This window comes from Nicotiana tabacum, chromosome 19 (genome assembly GCF_000715075.1).
Source record: "Nicotiana tabacum cultivar K326 chromosome 19, ASM71507v2, whole genome shotgun sequence".
NCBI lineage: Eukaryota > Viridiplantae > Streptophyta > Magnoliopsida > Solanales > Solanaceae > Nicotiana > Nicotiana tabacum.
Window position 1 is genome coordinate 126,103,329 of NC_134098.1, and position 20,491 is coordinate 126,123,819.

Sequence of the window (20,491 nt, forward strand, 5' to 3'; positions counted from 1 at the left end):
TTTATATTTTTACGGCACCTCGTGCCCATATCTCTATTACAACCGCATAGACAACTCACGTACTAAAATATCAATGTATATAAGATCCACAGAATCAATTTATTTTTAATAAAGTAAGTTTACAATTTTTAAACCAAGTAAAAAATCAACAAAGAAATGAGTTTATTTTTGAACTTGTTTGGGTGAAGAAAATGATATTTCAATTAAAATGAAGCATCTGCTAGCTACTGATTTGGATGTAAAATTTATTAAATTAAAACATAATAGAAATTTCTTTTTTTCAAAATAACTCAAACCTCGAAAACTAGTAAAAACCAGAAACACAAATCCTCAGAATCTTGTACAAAGAGTCAAAGCCAATACAATACAATAAAGAATACAAAACACATAATAAAATCAAAAAATACATCACAGAAGAACACAAAAATTTACACATCACAAAAAAATAAAATAATCAAAGGCAAGTATAACTATAGAGAAATATCAACAAAGGGCACTCCCGAGATACCGCCTCGTAGTCCCAAATCATAAATAACAACAAAGGTCACTCCCGAGGTACCGCCTCATAGTCCCAAATCATAAATAAAATTTAATCTTTCCTTATATCACCGCGGGAGCCTTCACATATAGTTTTTAAAAATTATTTTTTCCGAAATAGCATCCTGCGTTTTAGCCACCCTTATCACACTGCATGAGTTCTAGTAGTTCCCCTACTAGCCACGCGTATCAAACCCCCATTATCTCACAACATGCGTTTCAACACCCAGGCCTTATACCACCACATGCGTATCAATATCACAATATATCACAATTCGCACCACAAGTGCCCGATTATCACAACATAACACAACTTGCACCTCGAGTGCTCAAATATCACAACATATTATAAATCGCACCTCAAGTGCTCAAATATCAAAACATATCATAAATTGCACATCAAGTGTTCAAATATTACAACATATCATAAATTGCACATCAAGTGCTCAAATATCAAAACATATCACAAATTGCACCCCAAGTGCTTAAATATTATAACTTGCCACATAAATCAACAATATATTATTTTCCACAATAAGGAGCCTATGGATCGATTATAATGTGCACAAAATCTTAACAAAATATCCGGAAGTGAACAACTCAACAAAATAATATTTTACAATTTAACACTTTGCCTCAATATGATTTACAACCTTTATAACTCAATACCAATTTCAACAACATGAACTGAAAAATAATTCATCAAGGAACAATGCCTTCTTTAATCCAATTTTTTGGCAAATAAATCAATGCCTCCTTTTAAATTTATTTAATAAATTATTTGCAAATGAATAATCCATAATAAAATTATCTCCAGGAAATATCAACTCAACAAAAATATGGGATTCTCATAAAAATCAAGGTGGCAATCACACTAAATTATCTTATAAAAATAAATTCAACAAACAAGGACTTACTATGATTCAATCCGAGCTCCATAGCTCCAAATATGTTAAAATGGCCGAAACCTCGAAATATAGCTTCTATCCAGGTATTTACTCTTCGCGATCACAAAGCACAAAATTTTCAAGCTCAAAATTTGCTCTTCGCGATCGCGGAAAACCAATCGCGATCTCAAAGCACAAACTCCCCAACTCTTCCAGATAGCCTCTAGTATAATGGTCATAAAGTTTTATAAAAAATTTCAAATAATAAATGGTTTGACTTTCTGAAAACTAGACATCAAGAGTTACAACTCTCATTTTTAGATCATCTTCAAATTCCATATAGATTGCGAGATATAAGATTCCAAAGTCGGGTTAGTGCAACAAAGATTTTATTCAACACGATCGCGAAAGAGCTTATGCGATCGCGATTCACAAGCCCCTAACTGCTGTTTGTTCTTCGCGAATGCGACCAAATGTTCGCGATCACGATGCACACCTCTATAGATAAAAAACAAATAGCAATTTAAAATGGCTTAGAAATGGTCCGAAACTCACCCGAGCCCCTTGGGACCCCGTCCTAACATACCAACAAGTCCCATAATATAATGCGGACCTGCTCGAGGCCTCAAATCACATCAAACAACATCGAAATTACAAATCGCGCCTCAAATCGAATCATGAGTTTATGAATTTTGCAAATTCTATAATTTAAGCCGAAACGTATCAAATCAATTCGGAATGACTTCAAATTTTTCACACGAGTCTTAAATGACATAATGGAGCTGTTTCAATTTTTGGAATCGAATTTTGACCCCGATATCAATAAAGTCAACTCCAGGTCAAGCTTTCTAAAAATCTTTCATTTTTCAACTATCGCCAAAATGCGTCAAATTGTCCTACAGACTTCCAAATCCAAATCCGGACATACGCCTAAGTCCGAAATCACCATACGAAGCTATTGACATCATCAAAATTCTATTCCAGAGTCATTTTTTTCAAAAGTCAAACTCCGGTCAACTCTTTTCATTTAAGCTTCAAAAATAAGGATTGTTCTTCCAATTTAATTTCGAACCTTCCAAAAATCAAACTCGACCGCACATGCAAGTCATAATATGTATTACAAAGTTGTTCGGGACCTTAAGTCGTTGAACGGAGCGTAAATTCTTAAAACGACAAGTCGAATTGTTATAAGTACGAGATTTGTCAAGCTACTTCTCGGAGGACCATGTGCATTCCAGCTATCCCATATATCCGGTAGAACCAAAGTAGGCTTGACTTTACCTTTTCGCCAAACGTACAATTTCTTATTGTACAATGTGGATGTTACTTTGTTCCAGGTGTGTTTAATTATGGCATTCTCAACAGCAGTCCACTGATACAATTTCTAAAAAAACAATTTATCTCAATCAGTGACATAAATATACACATACATACAAAATATTTACTCATAGTTAAGCTTTTAATAGCAACCAATAACTACCATAAATTCATGCCAATAGAAGTCCTGAGTGAATTGAGAAACATCCTTCCATGAGTAACCAGTAGCATCTTGTTGCTCCTCGAAGGTTTCAGTGATAGTCTTCGAGATAGCATGACCATTAGGAACAAACCTGGAGCAAAATTGAAAATAAATAATTTTAAATTTTATAATATTTTCCCTTAAAGAGATAAAGCAAATATAAACAGAAAGCATATTTTCTTACTTTTTTCCCTTAACTGAAATAATTGCCCGACCAGATATGCATAAGCCAGTAGTAGATCCAATAGAAACATCTGGAGTACCAGGAGTATTAGGAACTGATGATGGCGAATCGTTCATTCTTAACGAGCTGCACTGGAAGATTGAATTCACAAAAAGAGATTAACGGTGGGCAACCTAAATAAGCATTAATTAAATCCAAGCAAGTTCCAATTACTTTACATTTGGTTGCAGATTTAAATATACACAAATGTTTGGCATACCAGCACTCATAAGCCTTAACAAAAACAGTTACAAAACATGTCCATACAAAACAAGGATGTACAAAATATAAGTAAAGGGACATCACTAAAATTTCGAACTACCAAGAATTCTATAATAATACTAACTTAACTTACTAACCAAATTTATGAAATAGCTCATTCCATATCACATGTTCTAAAATATAATTCAAAATAAGGTCCGGCCATGAAAAATTCAAACCCATCCAAAAGTTCAAATTTTGTACTTCAAATGACACGAGTTTTTTTCTTCCAACCACATAAAGGATTCTTTGAAGTTCTAGCATTTATCACTTCAGAATCAAGTTCTGTGACTTTCTTGAGTCGAAGAATCCTCAATCTCCCTAAGTATTTCTGAACCTGATTGTTCAGTACATACAACCTTATGTACTGTTTTACCCTTTTTGAACCACCTTTTGTTCCTACGAAAGGGATGGCCTGGTGGTAAGAATTTTTTGTGATTGTCAAACCACAACGTCTTTCTATCATTTGGTAGAGAAAAAGCATCTGAGTCCCCCATGCAATAAGGACAAGCTAACTTTCCTGTTGTACTCCAACCCGACAATATTGAGTATGCTGGAAAATCACTTATTGTCCACATCAATGCAGCTCGCATTTGAAAATTATTCTTACTTGAAACATCATATGTTTGGACCCCTTTTTCCCCACAAACAATTCAACCCATCAATGAGAGATTGTAAGAAGATATCAATTTTTTGTTTAGGGTTTTTTGGATAAGGTATAATCACTGATAAAAACATGTATTCATCTTTCATACACATTCCCGGTGGCAAATTATATGGTGTAATTATCACAGGCCAAGAAGAATATTGTTGGCCTGATTGACCAAACGGGTTAAACCCATCCGTGCACAAACCCAATCTGACATTTCTTACTTCAGATGCAAAATGTGGATGTATCACATCAAAATGTTTCCAAGATGGGGAGTCTGAGCAATGACGCATGACGCCATCTTTTCATGCTCAAAATGCCACCTCATATGTTTAGCCGTAGAATTAGATGCATACAATCTTTGAAGACGTGGAGTTAAAGGAAAATAATACATCTTCTTATAGGAAAGATTAGTTTTTTGCTCGGTACGTCTAAGTTTTGATCTCTTGAACCGAGGGTGGCTACAAAACTTGCAACTATCAAGGTCACTATCTTTGCGCCAATAAATCATACAACCATTGTTGCAACAATCATTCTTCTCTACTGCAAGCCTAAGCCTCGCATTAGCTTTTTGTACTATAAAAGCTATTTGTCATTATGTTATCAGTCGGCATCAATTCTGATAAAAATTGACAGAAGTCATCATAACACCTTTTGGAAATATGATGTTCTGCCTTTAAATTCAATAGTCTAGCAACGGCAGACAACTGAGAATGCCCACGTGGGTTTCTGCAACGACCTGACCGGTCGTTTTGGGAATTTAAGTCTCGTTCAGAGGCATAAGGTCTTGAGCAGCTTCGTATTATGTGTATTGACTTGCATGCATGGTCGAGTTTAGTTACCGGATGATTCAAAGTCAAATTGGAAGAAGGATTCTAGTTTTGGAAGTTTAAGCGGTAAGAGTTGACCAAAATTTGACTTTTGTATAAACGATTCCGGAATGGATTTTGGATGATTTGAACAGTTTCGTATGGTAATTTTGGACTTAGGCGTGCATCCGGATTTGGATTTGGAGGTCTGTAGGGTAATTTGAAGTATTCCGGCGAAAATTGGAAAGAGTTGAAGTTAGAAAGTGGAGTGGTTTGACTAATAGTTGACTTTGGTGATATTGGGATCGGAATGCAATTTCGAAAGTTGGAACAGCTCCGTTATGTTATTTGGGACTTGTCTGCAAAATTTGACGTTATTCCGGGTTGATTTGATAGATTTCGGCACGAGTTTTAGAAGTTGGAAGATTTGAAAGTTTATAAGTTCGATTCATGATGTAATTCGTAGTTTTGACATTGTTTGATGTGATTTGAGATCTCGAGCGAATCCGTGTTAGGTTATGGAACTTGTTTGTGTGTTTAGACGGGGTCCCGGGGCCTCAGATATGTTTCGAATGGGCCACGGGTCATTTCCTCCTATTTTGAACTGCAGGTTTCTGTCATCTAATGTTCTTCTTCACGATCGCGAAGTGCTTTTCGCATTCGCGTAGTGTTCTCATGACCCGCCTAATATTTCCTCTTCGCGTTCGCGTTTAAGCTCTCGTATTCGCGAAGGTCTGCCTTTTTCCTTCTTCGCGTTCGCATCCTTCCTTCTGCGTTCGCGTAGTAGAAACCAGGCCCTGGGCGCTGGTGATAATTTATCCTTCGCGTTCGCGTAGGTTCCTGTCCCTTGTGCTTCGTGCTTGCGTCCCTTTGCTCGCGTTCACGAAGGGTCTTCTGGCAGCCTTCACTTTTCTTCTTCGCGAATGCGATCACCCTTTCGCGTTCGAGATGCTTTAAGACCTGGGCAGAATAAATAGTATCTATTCCGAGGGTTTGCCATTTTCACCATTTTTGGAGTTCTAGAGCTCGGTTTTGAGCGATTCTTTGTGAGTTTTTCAAGCAAATCGATTGGGTAAGTGTTCTTCACCTAGAATTTATTATATTCCATGAATTTATCTTTATTTTTATCATTTAACTTGTGTTTTGAGTTGAGGAAAATGGGGAATTTTGAAGAAAACTTTCAAAATGAAAAATCATGATTTGAGGGACGAAATGGTATCGGAATTTGATAAATTTAGTATGGTTGAACTCGTATTGAAATGGGAGTTCGAGTTTTATCAAATTTGTCAGGCTCCGAGGTGCGGGCCAGAGAGTCGACTTTTGGGTCGATTTTTAGATTTTGATACAGATTGAAGCTTTATGATCCGGAATAGTTTCTTATGAGTTTTATTTGTGCTTTGAAGTTATTTTGATTAGATTTGAGCCGTCTGGAGGCCATTTCACCGAGAAGTTCATTTTAGAGTATCGGTTTGTCTTCTTTGAGGTAAGTATCTTGCCTAACTTCGTGTGGGGGAACTAACCCTTAGGATTTGAGTCTTCTATGTTAATTGTAGTCCGTGTACGTGGGATGACGAGTACGTACTCGAACTTATTTATGGAAAATTGGTCTTTTAGGGTTCTTAGGCCCTTGTATTCACTGATTATGCAGTTGTTCTTGTTATGATTACGCTTCTTAATTACAAGTTTTACCTCCACCTGCTTAATTAGATTTAATTGCTTCATGATTCACTCTTACTGCTTACTTGATTCATATGTGCCTTAACTGAAATTGTTACCTTTCTATTTTCATGTTATCCTTTCCCTAACTTCTTATCTTTATTTGAAATTATTACTATCTCTTTTGTATTTGTCTAGCCTTAATTGAGGTTATGGTTATCTCTTCGCTGCTTCTTCTTAGCTGAATTTGTTGTACTTCTTTCCTAATTGCCCAACCTTAGATATCCTATATTTTAGTTGACTTGTCCTTATTTGAATATATTTGACTTGTGTTAGCTCCCTCATTGTCGAACTGTATATTGTGGACCGTTGTTAGATGGAATTTCCTTTCTTGTTGAGTTGTTCTTATTATGACTAACATTCCCGATTCGTGGCTATCCTTGTGAATTAGTTCCTCTGTTTTTATGAATTCTGGAATCTCTAAGTTGACTTATTTATCGTACCCCTGTATTATTGTCATTGTTGTTGTTGTAGTTATTGTTGTGATGCACAAGGTTTCTGCTGTGCGGTTGTTGTTATTGTGATGTATGAGGTTTTTGTCGTGCGAGAGTTATTGGATTTGCACGAGGTTTCTGCCGTGCTATTATTACTATTGATATTTTCACATGCGGTGTGACAAGGCGGAATATATATATATATATATATATATATATATATATATATATATATGTATGTGGGTTGCGCATATGGCGAGATAAGGTGGGAACATTATTATACACGTGTGGCGAGACAAGACGGGCATTTACTTTATTATTGCACACATAGAAAGACAAGGTGGGCTGTGGCACTGAGGGCATACTTATTGTTGATATTTGTGTAGTGGTGCACTTACCTGTGTGAGTTCTATCTTGTGAAAAATTGTGGAAAAATATTCTACGTGTTGTCTATTTCTTTTCCTATACTTACTAGCTGGCATGAACTATGTTAGAACACTTGCACAAGCATACACGTAGTTAAGCCCTCTTATCGGTTAAGAGGTTTTCTTGATATTGTTGAATATAGATGCACACCCTTGTTTACTTGCCTTCTATGTGAGAATGGATCTATTTGGCACGTGAGTCATCAGTGCGGTTATAAATTGTAATGAGAGCACAGGATGCTAAGTGTTAGGGACCCGTGAGTTGTGAATATTATGAGGTTCGGTACCTCGTGGTGGTTACTGGCTAAAACCCGGTGTGAAAGCGGTCGTTTTGTTTAGTTATTATTTTCTTTTTATTTATTTGTGATCATCGGATTTAGATCGTGTTTCCGTACATCTACTGTGTCATTATTATGGTATTCCGCCGATAGTTGTTGTTTTCCTTTCTTACTGAAATTACCATATTATTTACCATTTCGCATAGTCCTTATGTAGATATCATACTCTGTTGTTCCTATACTTATACTTATTCAGGTTATTTAGTCCAATAGGTGTCTTAACTGTACCTCGTCACTACTCCATTGAGGTTAGTCTTGATACTTGCTGGGTACTGCCGTGATGTACTCATACTGCACTTCTGCATATTTTTGTGCAGATCCAGGTATTTTTGAAGTTAGTTGATCATTAGCTAGTTGTGCGGATTGTTGCTGTGGAGACTCAAGGTAAACCTGTTGCTGTGTTCGCAGCCTTTGGATTCACCTTCTGATATGTATTCACACTGTTTACTTTATTTCAAACCGTTGTATATAGAAAATTGTAACAAACTCTGTAGAGCTTATGACTTGTACTACCGATTTTGGGAATTATAAATTTTATAGAGATTTTCATTTCAAAAATTGTTAGATGTTATTTAATTATTGTTGTTATTTAGTAAATATTAGGCTTACCTAGTCCCTAAGACTAGGTGCCATCACGATACCCAACAGAGGAAAGATTGGGTCGTGACAAGTTGGTATCAGAGCTCTAGGTATATAGGTGCTACGAGTCATAAGCGAGTTTAGTAGAGTCTTGCGGATTGGTACGAAGACGTCTGTACTTATCTTCGAGAGGCTACGGAACTATTAGGACAATTTCACTTTCTTCATTCCTATTGTGTGAGTTTATTGATCTCGAAGTTTGAAGCTGTTATCATTCCGTTCTCTCACAATTGGTGAGGACACGAGCTGCAGTTACTGATAACGCTGCCCCCGGAGCAGATGTCGCTAGGGGCAGAGGCAGAGGCCGAAGAGGAGCACGCGTCGTAGCTAGAGCATCCACCAGAGTAGCAGTTGAGGAGCCGCCAGTAGCTCCGGTTGGGGGACAGGTACCTAAGGCGCATGCTGTTACCCCCGGACTTCAGGAGACCTTAGCAAAGTTCCTGAGCATGTTTGGTACATTGGCTCAGGCGGGGTTGATTCCGGTTGCACCGGCTATTTCATAGACCCGGGAAGGAGCTCAGACTCCTGATGCCCACACTCCAGAGCAGCGAGATCATGTTGTTCAGGTTGTAGGTGTTATGGTGACACAGTCTGTGGTCCCAGTTCAGCCCGTGGTTAGGGAAGCAGCATCTGAGGAAAGAACAGCTTAGACTTGAGAGGTACAAGAAGTACCACCCTCCTACTTTTAGTGGTTTGGCGGCAGATAATGCCCAGGGTTTCCTGGAGGAGTGTCACCGCATTCTTCATACTATGGTATTGTGGAGACGATCGGGGTTGCTTTTATTACATTCCAGCTTAGGGGAGCGGCTTATCAGTGGTGGCGGGCGTATAAGTTGGGTAGCCCAGCTGAGTCAGCTTGACTTATATAGGTTCAGTTCAGAGATGTTCCTGAGAGAGTTTGTACCTCAGTCCCTTCGAGATGCATGGCCCGGATTTTGAGCAGCTGCGCCAGGGCACTATGTCAGTGTTAGAGTATGCCGTTAGATTCAGTGATTTGGCCAGACATGCACCCGCTTTGGTCGCTACAGTTAGAGAGCGTGTCTGTAGATTCATTGAGGGGCTCAGGCATGATATTCGGTGCAGCATGGCTCGGGAGATAGAGTCAGATGTTTCGTTTCAGCAGGTGGTAGGGATCGCTCGCTGAGTGGAGGGCATGTGAGATCAAGAGAGAGAGGACAGGCAGGGCTATAAAAGAGGGGTCAAGCGAGGTCAGGAGAGAGAGGATAGGGAGGCTAGGAGGCCTCGTAGACCGGAGAGATCTACGGGTCCTTATTTTGGGCAAGGTATGGCAGGGTAGAGGTTTCGCGGGTCAGTCAGTTCATCTTGCACTTCAGGCTTTGCACGGTGTTTCAGGTACTCATGGGTCTCAAAGTACCCGTACCGCGCAGTTCCTATAGCCACGTTAGTAGAGGGGTTGCTTTGAGTGTGGAGATACTAGCCATATGGTGAAAGATTGTCCTAGACTCCGGGCATATATGTCACAGTGGGGTATTCAAGCGAGTAGAGGGCGCCCAAGAGGTGGAGACCCGGCCCGTTGATGTGTTTCATATAGTAGGCTTGAGGTCGATGAGCCTGATGATGTCATACAGGTATGCTTTTGATTTTTTTATAGAGGGGGACCATTCGTATTTTGTTTCGGTTCTACTTATCGGGGCGAGTTCCCTTATTGGTTGCTTCACATATGGGTATTTTTGTTATTAGTTCTCTACTTATGTGTTTACCCCTGTTGGGAGATTCTACGAGTGGTAGCATGTGTCTATCATTTGTATTTATTCATTATTGAGAGTTACGAGGCTAGAAGTGAATTCCGGTTGTCCATTATGGTAGGTTTGATGTGATTCCTGAGTAATTTGGTTACGAATTGTGATTTGATACTCTACCGGAGTGAGAGTTTAGTAAGTGTTGTGATTTTATTGGCAGAATTGAGTTAGTGGAAGATTTCCATTGGTATGATGTGTATTCGACTTGTGATTCAGAGTTAAGGGTGAGACCCTCACGATTTCATGTGATTTGATATGTTTGAGCTGGGATGCGTGCCACGGTAAAAGTTATATCAGGATGAGATCCTTGTGATTTGTTCATATACTTTAAGTTTTCCTTTTAAATTGAGTTGTAGGATGGTACTCATAGATAGTTGTGATTGTCGGGCTTGTTTGATGTTTCTCTTATGTGTTTTTCTTTACATATTCAGTCATTTTCGTTCTGTGCTTCTTGAGTTTTAGCTTGCGGGGTGGGTGCCCGGTGGTGTTAGTTGTGACTTTTTGATTCGGGTATATAGTTAATAGGTCTTCATGTTTCTTTCATCATTGTCAGTGTTGTGGAGATTTAAAACAGTGTTCTGATGGATATGAAGCTAATTGTCGGTGCTGGTTTTGATTACAGGCAGCTATTATGATCAGAAATGTTATTATGGGCCTATGTGTGGCGTGTCATGTTGAATGGACGTACCTTGTGGTTGTAGGCATGAGTTATTGCAGCTGGTTGAGACTGATACCAGGTATGGATTTAGAATCGGGTCTTTTGGAGATGAACGAAAGGTGAGAATTTTGACTCTAAGGCTTATCGGTGTTGGTAGAAAGGATAAATTACAGTTGGGATGGTGTCGTCAGGCTTATGTGAATTGGGGTGACGTCGGGTCACCCGCGGGTGTATGTTGGATATGTGCATTCAGTGATTTAAAGACTATTCTTGGCACGTTCGAGGACGAACGTTTGTTTAAGAGGGGCAGGATGTAACGACCCGGCCGGTCATTTTGAGAATTTAAGTCTCGTTCGGCGGCATAAGGTCTTGAACAGCTTCGTATTATATGTATTGACTTGCATGCGTGGTCGAGTTAAGTTACCGGATGATTCAGAGTCAAATCGGAAGAAGGATTCTAGTTTTGGAAGCTTAAGCGGTAAGAGTTGACCGGAATTTGACTTTTGTGTAAACGACTCCGAAATAGATTTTGGATGATTTGAACAGCTTCGTATGGTGATTTTGGACTTAGGCGTGTGTCCGGATTTGGATTTGGAGGTCTGTAGGGTGATTTGAAGCATTCCGACGAAAATTGGAAAGAGTTGAAGTTGGAAAGTGGAGTGGTCTGACCAATAGTTGACTTTAGAGATATCGGGGTCGGAATGCGATTCCAAGAGTTGAAACAGCTCTGTTATGTCATTTGGGACTTGCCTGCAAAATTTGACGTCATTCCGGGTTGATTTGATAGGTTTTGGCACGGGTTTAAGAAGTTGGAAGATTTGAAAGTTTATAAGTTTGATTCATAGTGCGATTCATAGTTTAGACGTTGTTTGATGTGATTTGAGACCTCGAGCGAGTCCGCGTTAGGTTATGGAACTTGTTTGTGTGTTTAGACGGGGTCCCGGGGGTCTCGAGTGTGTTTCGGATGGGCCACAGGTCATTTCCTCTTATTTTGAACTGCAGTTTTCTGTCATCTGATGTTCTTCTTCGCGATCGCGAAGTGCTTTTCGCGTTCGCGTAGTGTTCTGCTGACCCGCCTAATATTTCCTCTTCGCGTTCACGTTCGCATTCAAAGCTCTCACATTCACGAAGGTCTGCCTTTTTCCTTCTTCACGTTCGCATCCTTCCTTCCACGTTCGCGCAGTAGAAACCAAGCCTTGAGCGCTGGTAATAATTTACCCTTTGCGTTCGCGTGTCCTATTCGCGTTCATGTAGGTTCTTGTCCCTTGTGCTTCGCGTTCGCGTCCCTTTGTTCGCGTTCGCGAAGGGTCTTCTGGCAGCCTTCACTTTTCTTCTTCGCGAACGCGATCACCCTTCCGCATTCACGATGCTTTAAGACTTGGGGAGAATAAATAGTACTTTATTCCGAGGGTTTGCCATTTTCACCATTTTTGGAGTTCTAGAGCTCGATTTTGAGCGATTCTTTGTGGGGTTTTCAAGAAAATTGATTGGGTAAGTGTTCTTCACCTAGAATTTATTATATTCCATGATTGTATCTTTATTTTTATCATTTAATTTGTGTTTTGAGTTGAGGGAAAAGGGGATTTTTTAAGAAAACTTTCAAAATGAAAAATCATTATTTGAGGGACGAAATGGTATCGGAATTTGATAAATTAAGTATGGTTGAACTCGTATCGGAATGGGTGTTCAGGTTTTGTAAAATTTGTCGGGTTCCAAGTTGCGGGCCCGGGAGTCGATTTTTGGGTCGATTTTTAGATTTTGATAAAGATTGAAGCTTTATGATCCGGAATAGTTTCTTATGAGTTTTATTTGTGCTTTGAAGTTATTTTGATTAGATTTGAGCCGTCCGGAGGCCATTTCACCGAGAAGTTCATTTTAGAGTATCGGTTTGTCTTCTTTGAGGTAAGTATCTTGTCTAACTTCGTGTTGGGGAACTACCTCTTAGGATTTGAGTTTTCTATGCTACTTGTAGTCCGTGTACGCGAGGTGACGAGTACGTACTCGGACGTATTTGTGGAAAATTGGTCTTTTAGGGTTCTTAGGCCCTTGTATTCACTGAATATGCAGTTGTTCTTGTTATGATTACGCTTCTAATTACTAGTTTCACCTCACGTACTTAATTAGATTTAATTGCTTCATGCTTCACTCTTATTGCTTACTTCATTCATATGTACCTTAACTGAAATTGTTACCTTTCTATTGCCATGTTATCCTTTCACTAACTGCTTATCTTTATTTGAAACAATTACTATCTCTTCTGTATTTGTCTAGCCTTAATTGAGGTTATGGTTATCTTTCCGCTGCTTCTTCTTAGCTGAATTTATTGTACCTCTTTCCTAATTGCCCAATCTCAAAAGAAGTTAGATATCCTATATTTTAGTTGACTTGTCCTTATTTGGAATTATTTGACTTATGTTAGCTCCCTCGTTGTCGAACTGTATATTGTGGACCGTTGTTACATGGTATTTCCTTTCTTGTTGAGTTGTTCTTATTATGACTAGTATTCCCGATTTGTGGCTACCCTTGTGAATTAGTTCCTCCGTTTCTATGAGTTCTGGAATTTCTGAGTTGACTTATTTGTCGTACCCTTGTATTATTGTCATTATTATTATTGTAGTATTTGTTGTGATGCACGAGGTTTCTGCCGTGCGGTTGTTGTTATTGTGATGCACGAGGTTTCTGCCGTGCGAGTGTTATTGGGTTGCACGAGGTTTCTGCCGTGCTATTTTTACTATTGATATTTGCACATGCGGTGTGACAAGGCGGGATATATATATATATATATATATATATATATATATATATTGCGCATGTTGTGAGACAAGGTGAAAACATTATTATGCACGTGTGGCGAGATAAGGCGGGCATTTACTTTATTATTGCACACGTGGCGAGACAAGGTGGGCTGTGTCAGGGATTGATTTGTGATGACTTGTGATAGCCTGGGGGCATTCTTGTTGTTGATATTTGTGTAGTGGTGCACTTACCTGTGTGAGTTCTATCTTGTGGAACATTATGGGAAAACATTCTACGTGTTGTCCATTTCTTTTTCTATACTTACTAGCTGGCTTGAACTATGTTAGGACACTTACACGAGCATATACGTAGTTAAGCACTCTTATCGGTTAAGAGGTTTTCTTGATATTGTTGAGTATAGATGCACACCCTTGTTTATTTGCCTTTTATGTGAGAATGGCTCTATTTGGCACGTGAGTCGTCAGTGCGGTTATAAATTGTAATGAGAGAAAAGGATGCTAAGTGTTAGGGTTCGGGAATTGAGACCCGTGAGTTGTGAATATTTTGAGGTTCGGTACATCGTGGAGGTTATTGCCTAAAACCCGGTGTGAAAGCGGTCATTTTATTGAGTTGTTATTTGCCTTTCATTTATTTGTGATCACCGGATTGAGATCGTGTTTCCGTACAACTACTGTGTCATTATTATGGTATACCGCTGATAGTTGTTGTTTTCCTTTCTTACGGAAATTACCGTATTATTTTCCATTTCGCTTAGTCCTTATGTAGATATCATACTCTGTTGTTTCTATACTTATACTTGTTCAGGTTATTTAGTCCAGTAGGTGTCTTGACTGTACCTCGTCACTACTCCATTGAGGTTAGTCTTGATACTTGTCGGGTACCGCCGTGGTGTACTCATACTGCACTTCTGTATATTTTTGTGCAGATCCAGGTATTTTCGAAGTCAGTTGATCACTAGCTAGTTGTGCGAATTGTTGTTGTGGAGATTCAAAGTAAACCTGTTGCTGCGTTCGCAGGCTTCGGAGTCACCTTCTGATTTGTATTCACATTGTTTACTTTATTTCAAACAGTTTTATTTAGAAAATTATAACAAACTCTGTAGAACTTATGACTTGTACTACCGATTTTGGGAATTTTAAATTTTATAGAGATTTCCATTTCAAAAATTGTTAGATGTTTTTTAATTATTGTTGTTATTTAGTAAATATTAGGTTTACCTAGTCCCTAAGATTAGGTGTCATCACGATACCCAACAGAGGGAAAATTGGGTCGTGACAGTTCTCACCCATACTTCCCTATTCTGATGCTTTGAGCATATTATAAAGATGTTGAGTTGTTAGATTTGGGTCCTTTTCTAAGTTCCGATCCTAAGATGGCCCAGCAACATTAAAAAAAAACATAGATTGAATTGAATTATGAGATTGGGGATTCTGAGTTTCTTGTTGTACAGTTTCACCAATTATTTCTTCTTGATTAACATTACATACTCCTGGATATGGAATATAACTTTCACCATGGTGATACCAACGATAATAATTCGGTACAAAACCGTGTCTCCCAAGATGTACCATAATAGTAATTTCATCTAAGATATTTCTATTCCGACATTTATGATGATTACAAGGACATCTTAGCTTCTCAACATCCATGCATTGTGGATGACTTTTAGCAAATGCAACAAACTCCTCAACCCCGGCAATAAACCTAGTATTAATGAATCTATTTTCCAATCTAGCATACATCCACACTCACGATTAGAATTCATATTCTATACTCTGACAAGACAATAATAAAACATTTGTTATAACTTACATGATGATAATTAAACCATAAAAGCTTACATAAGACTGTAGACTCGAGCATAAAACTTATAAAATAAATTTAGATAAATATTTACACGTACAAGCAAAGAGAGTTAAGATCGATGTTGCAATCAAGGACAATAATTTTTATTTGCTTTGCTATGTGAAGTACTACTAACAGTATAAAGTTTTAAGAAACTACTAAAGCTTCTTCAGTTACCCACAATTAAAGCCCTTATCTTTATGCTTTTGTAGATATTTGAATACTTGCAATAGAGTTCCTTCTTTGTATATATACACCAAAAATTACAAATAAAAATATGCCATATCTTAAAACCCAAGCTTAAAATAAAATAAAATAAATTATCTTAGATAGGGTACTTATCAGTAAAGACTTAATTTATTCTTCTAATTTATTAGTTGAGAAACTAACACATATAGGTTTTTCACTTCATAATTTCTCTATTCAGACACTTTTGATGAATACCAACTAAGATTTTTCTATAAATTTCAAATATTTAGAGTTGGGATAGAATAAAATCAAATAAAATAAATAAATAAATAAATAAATGCATGGTATGCAATAGATTTTTAGTTTACCTTAATTTTTGAGCTTTAATTGAAGGATCCAATAGAAAGGACAGAGAAAAATAAAGAAGGGATGATGCTATTCACTTCAACAAACTACTTTTTCGAGCAAAGTCTAACTGGTAATGGAGCAAACCAAAGCTGAAACATATTGAAATAAAAAATTAGCCCAAAAATTTCTAGATTTATGAACAAAGAGAATGATAAAGAAGCAAACCTGAAAAGATTGAGAGAGTCGAATAGCTTATAGTGAAGCTTGTTGAGGATGGTGATGGACCAAGTATTAAAGAACCGGAAAAGGTCCAATAATATCCCTAAACTATGGTATATAGCTCACTTTTGTCCTCCGTTAGTAAACTGGGCCAGAAATATCCTCTCCATTAGTAAAATGGGCCACTAATGCTTTCAACCTAACGGCCCTCAGCCTTCATATCAGCATTTTATAGCTTATATGGCATCCACATAAGCTATTCTCTCTTCTTATTTTCCCTCTTCTTATACCGATATTCACCCATTCCCAAAACCCTTATTGTCATTATTCCCAAATTTTAAAAATTTCCATTTTTCCTTCAAAATTTTTGCTCAAATTTCTGCTCAATGTCTGATTTATCTGTGAATGCGCATGAAATTCAATATGCAAGAAGGTGTCATTGTGGATTGATTGCGCTATATTTGACAGCTTGGTCAGACGCCAATGCTGGGAGAAGGTTCTACAAATGTCCAAGATCCAAGGTTAGTTTTGAATTTATTTTGATTTTGGTCGATTTATGTGATTCATCTTCTTTTGTCGAGTTAGGTCGTTCTTGATTTTTATTGTTTATGTACAAAAATTGTTGCCAAAACTGCTGTAAATTCTGATATGATGTAGGTTAGTTCTTGCGGGTATTTTGAATGGATTGACGAAGAGCTCCCTCGTCAAGCGGTGATGGTGATCAAAGATTTAAAAACTAAACTTGATGCTGCTAAGGTTGAGAGGAACAATTTGAGGAATAAAGTTTACCTCATGGAACAAGCTACAATGGTTCAAAGGGGCTCTAAGGACTTGTTTGATGAAATGGAAGATGTTATAACGGTTGAAAGGCATACTTTGAAGATGAAACTTGACGAAATGGAGCAATTTCAAGTTGTGGAAGCTGAAAAGGCTAGTAATTTAGAGGTCAAAGTGAAGAAGATGAGAAATATCATTTTGGTTTCATGGGCTTTATTATTTGCTTTGGTTGTCGTAAGGATGATGAAGTGAATGTATGTTGTTTAAATATGTTGGTGTAGTATTTTGGTTTAGTTATAGGGATGATGAAGCTAATGTATGTTGGTTTAGTATGTTGTAGTATGTTGGTTTAGTATGTTGTAGTATTTTGGTTAAATCATTCCTCGTGTTTCATAATGAAGATTATGCTGTTTTAAAACAACAGCACTGCTATGCAACGACCACTGTTGTGCAAACAAAGTTCTTTTCTGTTAGTCATTAGTCGATTTATTTACCTGCAGGCTATCCATTTAGAAAGGCACAAGGTGTGTGTTGCATTAAATCCCAGCAAATGCATGTGCAGTATTATATTTTATGAGTATACTTAAATAAGGGAATCAATTCCAGTGGATATCTATTTTGTCTCATTATAAATACATAAATATCTCAATAAAGTGAACTGATTGATTAACTTGTCCAGCAAAAACTTGTATAATATATGTTTTATCCGATTAGTTTGTGCTTAATTAAGTAGGTCAAAGCATTCACAATATATTTTCACATACTAAAATAGAGAGTATTCACAATCTGCTGTGCAAAATATCACCAAACACCACTGATGTCTAAACATGTATACTGCTGCTAGAGTACCAGACCCACATACAAAATAGCATTGTTGTACAAACTAAACCAAACAAGACCGCTGCAACAATACAACTACTATCAAAACAGCACCGATGTGCAAACTAAACCAAACAGGACCGCTGCAACAATACAACTACTATCAAAACAGCAATGCTGTGCAAAATATTACCAAACACCTAAATATCAAAACAATTGCACTGCTGTGCAAAATATCACCAAACAACTGCTACAAAACATGTTTACTGCTGCTACAGAACAACTACTAAACCAAATATCACTGCTGTAATATTAGTTTTACAGTACAAACCAAAACATCAAAACAAAAGGGTTCTGTGAGTTCCCAGATTTGCAACTACATACAATAACCAAGATTCCTAGATGTGTGAGTTCTCATTGAGTTTCCTGCACTTTAACTTCCCAACTTTCTTTTGTCTTGCCACTTCCAATTGATTTCCAGTCGTAGCTTCTTTGCCTTTCCAAGTGAGCTTAGTAGGTAAGTAAGGAAGATCCGTGGGATAACTGACACCAGTATGATCTCCTCTGAAAGAGATGACTCTTGTCCCTGTTGAGGTCAATTGTTGCTGCCTCATCAGTAGTCGTGTTTGATCTTCAAAAATAATTTTAGGCATTAAAACATGGTCACTTTAATGCTCACTACCATCACCAAAGGGTTCTGTTTGGTGTCTTGGTACTCTTGGTGTAGGCATGAACACAAATTCACTTTCATCTTCACCTTCTTGTGTTGGTTGAGGGGCTGAACAACTAACATCCTCAATATTTCCTTCAGCACCAACCTATTAAATAGAAAAACTTTCTATTAAATAACTGCAATTATATAAGAAGAAAGATAAGTTAAGAAGCAAGTACCTTGCATGTCCTTGAATTGTGATCCAGTTCACCACAAATGTTGCATGTCATTTTAGTTCCCCTTCTTGATGCAGCCCAATCTCCTTGTCTCTTGTTCGCCTCATCCTTCTCCCTATTTCTTTTGACTTTTGGCCTTCCAACAGTTTTGGCAAGTGGAGGAGGATCCATAGCATGTTCTGGTAATACTTTCCAGAACTTTTCACCTCTAACAAGCATCAACTTGGCCATATATGTCATCGGGTAAGCTTTATTGCTGTGCCACCAACTAATTTCAGTCATTAGATCCTCTCTCTTGTATTTTAGTGCCCTTATGGCATGAGGGCATGGGATGCCAGTCAACTGCCAGGATCTACAAGTATATTTTTTCTCCACTAGGTTTACTCTATGTCTATCATCACCCTCAGAAACCTCATAGCCAGTTTCACCATTAAAATGAACAGTACACAAGTTGGCTACCTTCAAATAAGCAGCATACAACTTCATGCAGTTAGGACTAAACTCACCTCCCCATGTTCTAGCTTCTTCTTCCTTCTCTCTCAACCTGTTCATGACCTTGATTCTAATATCCTCAAGCATCTTTAAGATAGGCTTGCCTCTTGCTTCTAAGATCCAAGAGTTGAAGGACTCTGTAAAATTATTGTCCACCATCTGATTTTTACACAATGTATCAAAGTAAGACCTACACCAATTCTGTAGTGGATACCTAAGCAACTCTTTGGCAGCATCAACAGACAATTCACTAAGATTCTTTAGTTGATCTTTAAAGTCCTCCTCATAAGTGCTCCAAGCAGACCACCATAGGTATTGTTTCATCTCTACTAAAATTTTGATCCTCTTACTCCAGTTGGCTTCAATATGCCTCAAACAAAACCTATGATTTGAGAGAGGGAGGATAGTTCTCACTGCTTTCAACAGACCTTGCACATGTAAATTTAAACAGAATTAACAATATAATAACTTAAAAATAACTGGAATAGTCAGTTAAGCAAAAGCATAAGTTGTACCTTTTGTATATCAGACATAAAGGTAATACTAGTTCCACCTTTCGGATTCAATGAGTGTTTTAGCAGCTCCAGAAACCATATCCATGTCAAGGTATTTTTCTTGTCAACTACAGTATAGGCCAAGGGATAGAAATGATTCTGACAATCTTGTGCAACAGCCACCAATAATTGCCCCTTGCAATGACCCTTTAAGAAAATCCCATCTAGTCCAATGAATGGTCTCAACCCTTGTCTGAACCCCAACTTCATTGCATTGAAGCATATGTACATTCTAAGAAATCTTCTTTTACCTTCAGCCATAACATCTTTTGATAAATTGATAACCACATCACTACAAGGATTGTTCTCCCTAATCTCATTTGCATATGCTTCTAATCTGTTATAGTCATCTAAAAAGCTTCCTTGCAATTGCTGAAGTGTCATTCTCTTAGCCCTTTTCAATGTGGAGTTATGTACATTCAATGAAAATTAATTTTTCAAATCTAGTTTCATATCTTTTATCTTGTACTTGGAGTTATTCTGCACCTTAGCTCTAGGATTCTCAAATGCATCTTCACAGTTGTGCCTTATTTTGAATATTTTTATCTTAAAGCCAGAACCCTTCTTATCTTCAGAGATGAGACATACAAAAGGGTAGCCTACTACACATATATACCTTACACATATTTTATCATTTTTTCTAAGCTTCAAAGGTTTGGAATTTGCAATAGCATAGAAGTTCATGATTTTTTTGGCCTCTTCCAAGTCCTTAAATGTCATAGACTTATCAAAGTCTTTGTAGTGACTA

The 20,491-nt window shown here is 37.8% G+C and overlaps 1 protein-coding gene across 1 annotated transcript; it reads right to left on the reverse strand.

Annotated features, from left to right (window-relative positions):
* Window positions 1–18,477: 18,477 nt before the first annotated feature.
* LOC107779960 (uncharacterized) lies at window positions 18,478–20,127 on the reverse strand. The gene is made up of 3 exons (XM_016600463.1): window positions 19,734–20,127; window positions 18,701–19,617; window positions 18,478–18,627 (listed from the first exon to the last, which is right to left on the reverse strand). The coding sequence occupies exons 1-3, from the start codon at window positions 20,125–20,127 to the stop codon at window positions 18,478–18,480; spliced, it is 1,461 nt and encodes a 486-aa protein (XP_016455949.1).
* Between the last annotated feature and the right edge of the window lie 364 nt (window positions 20,128–20,491).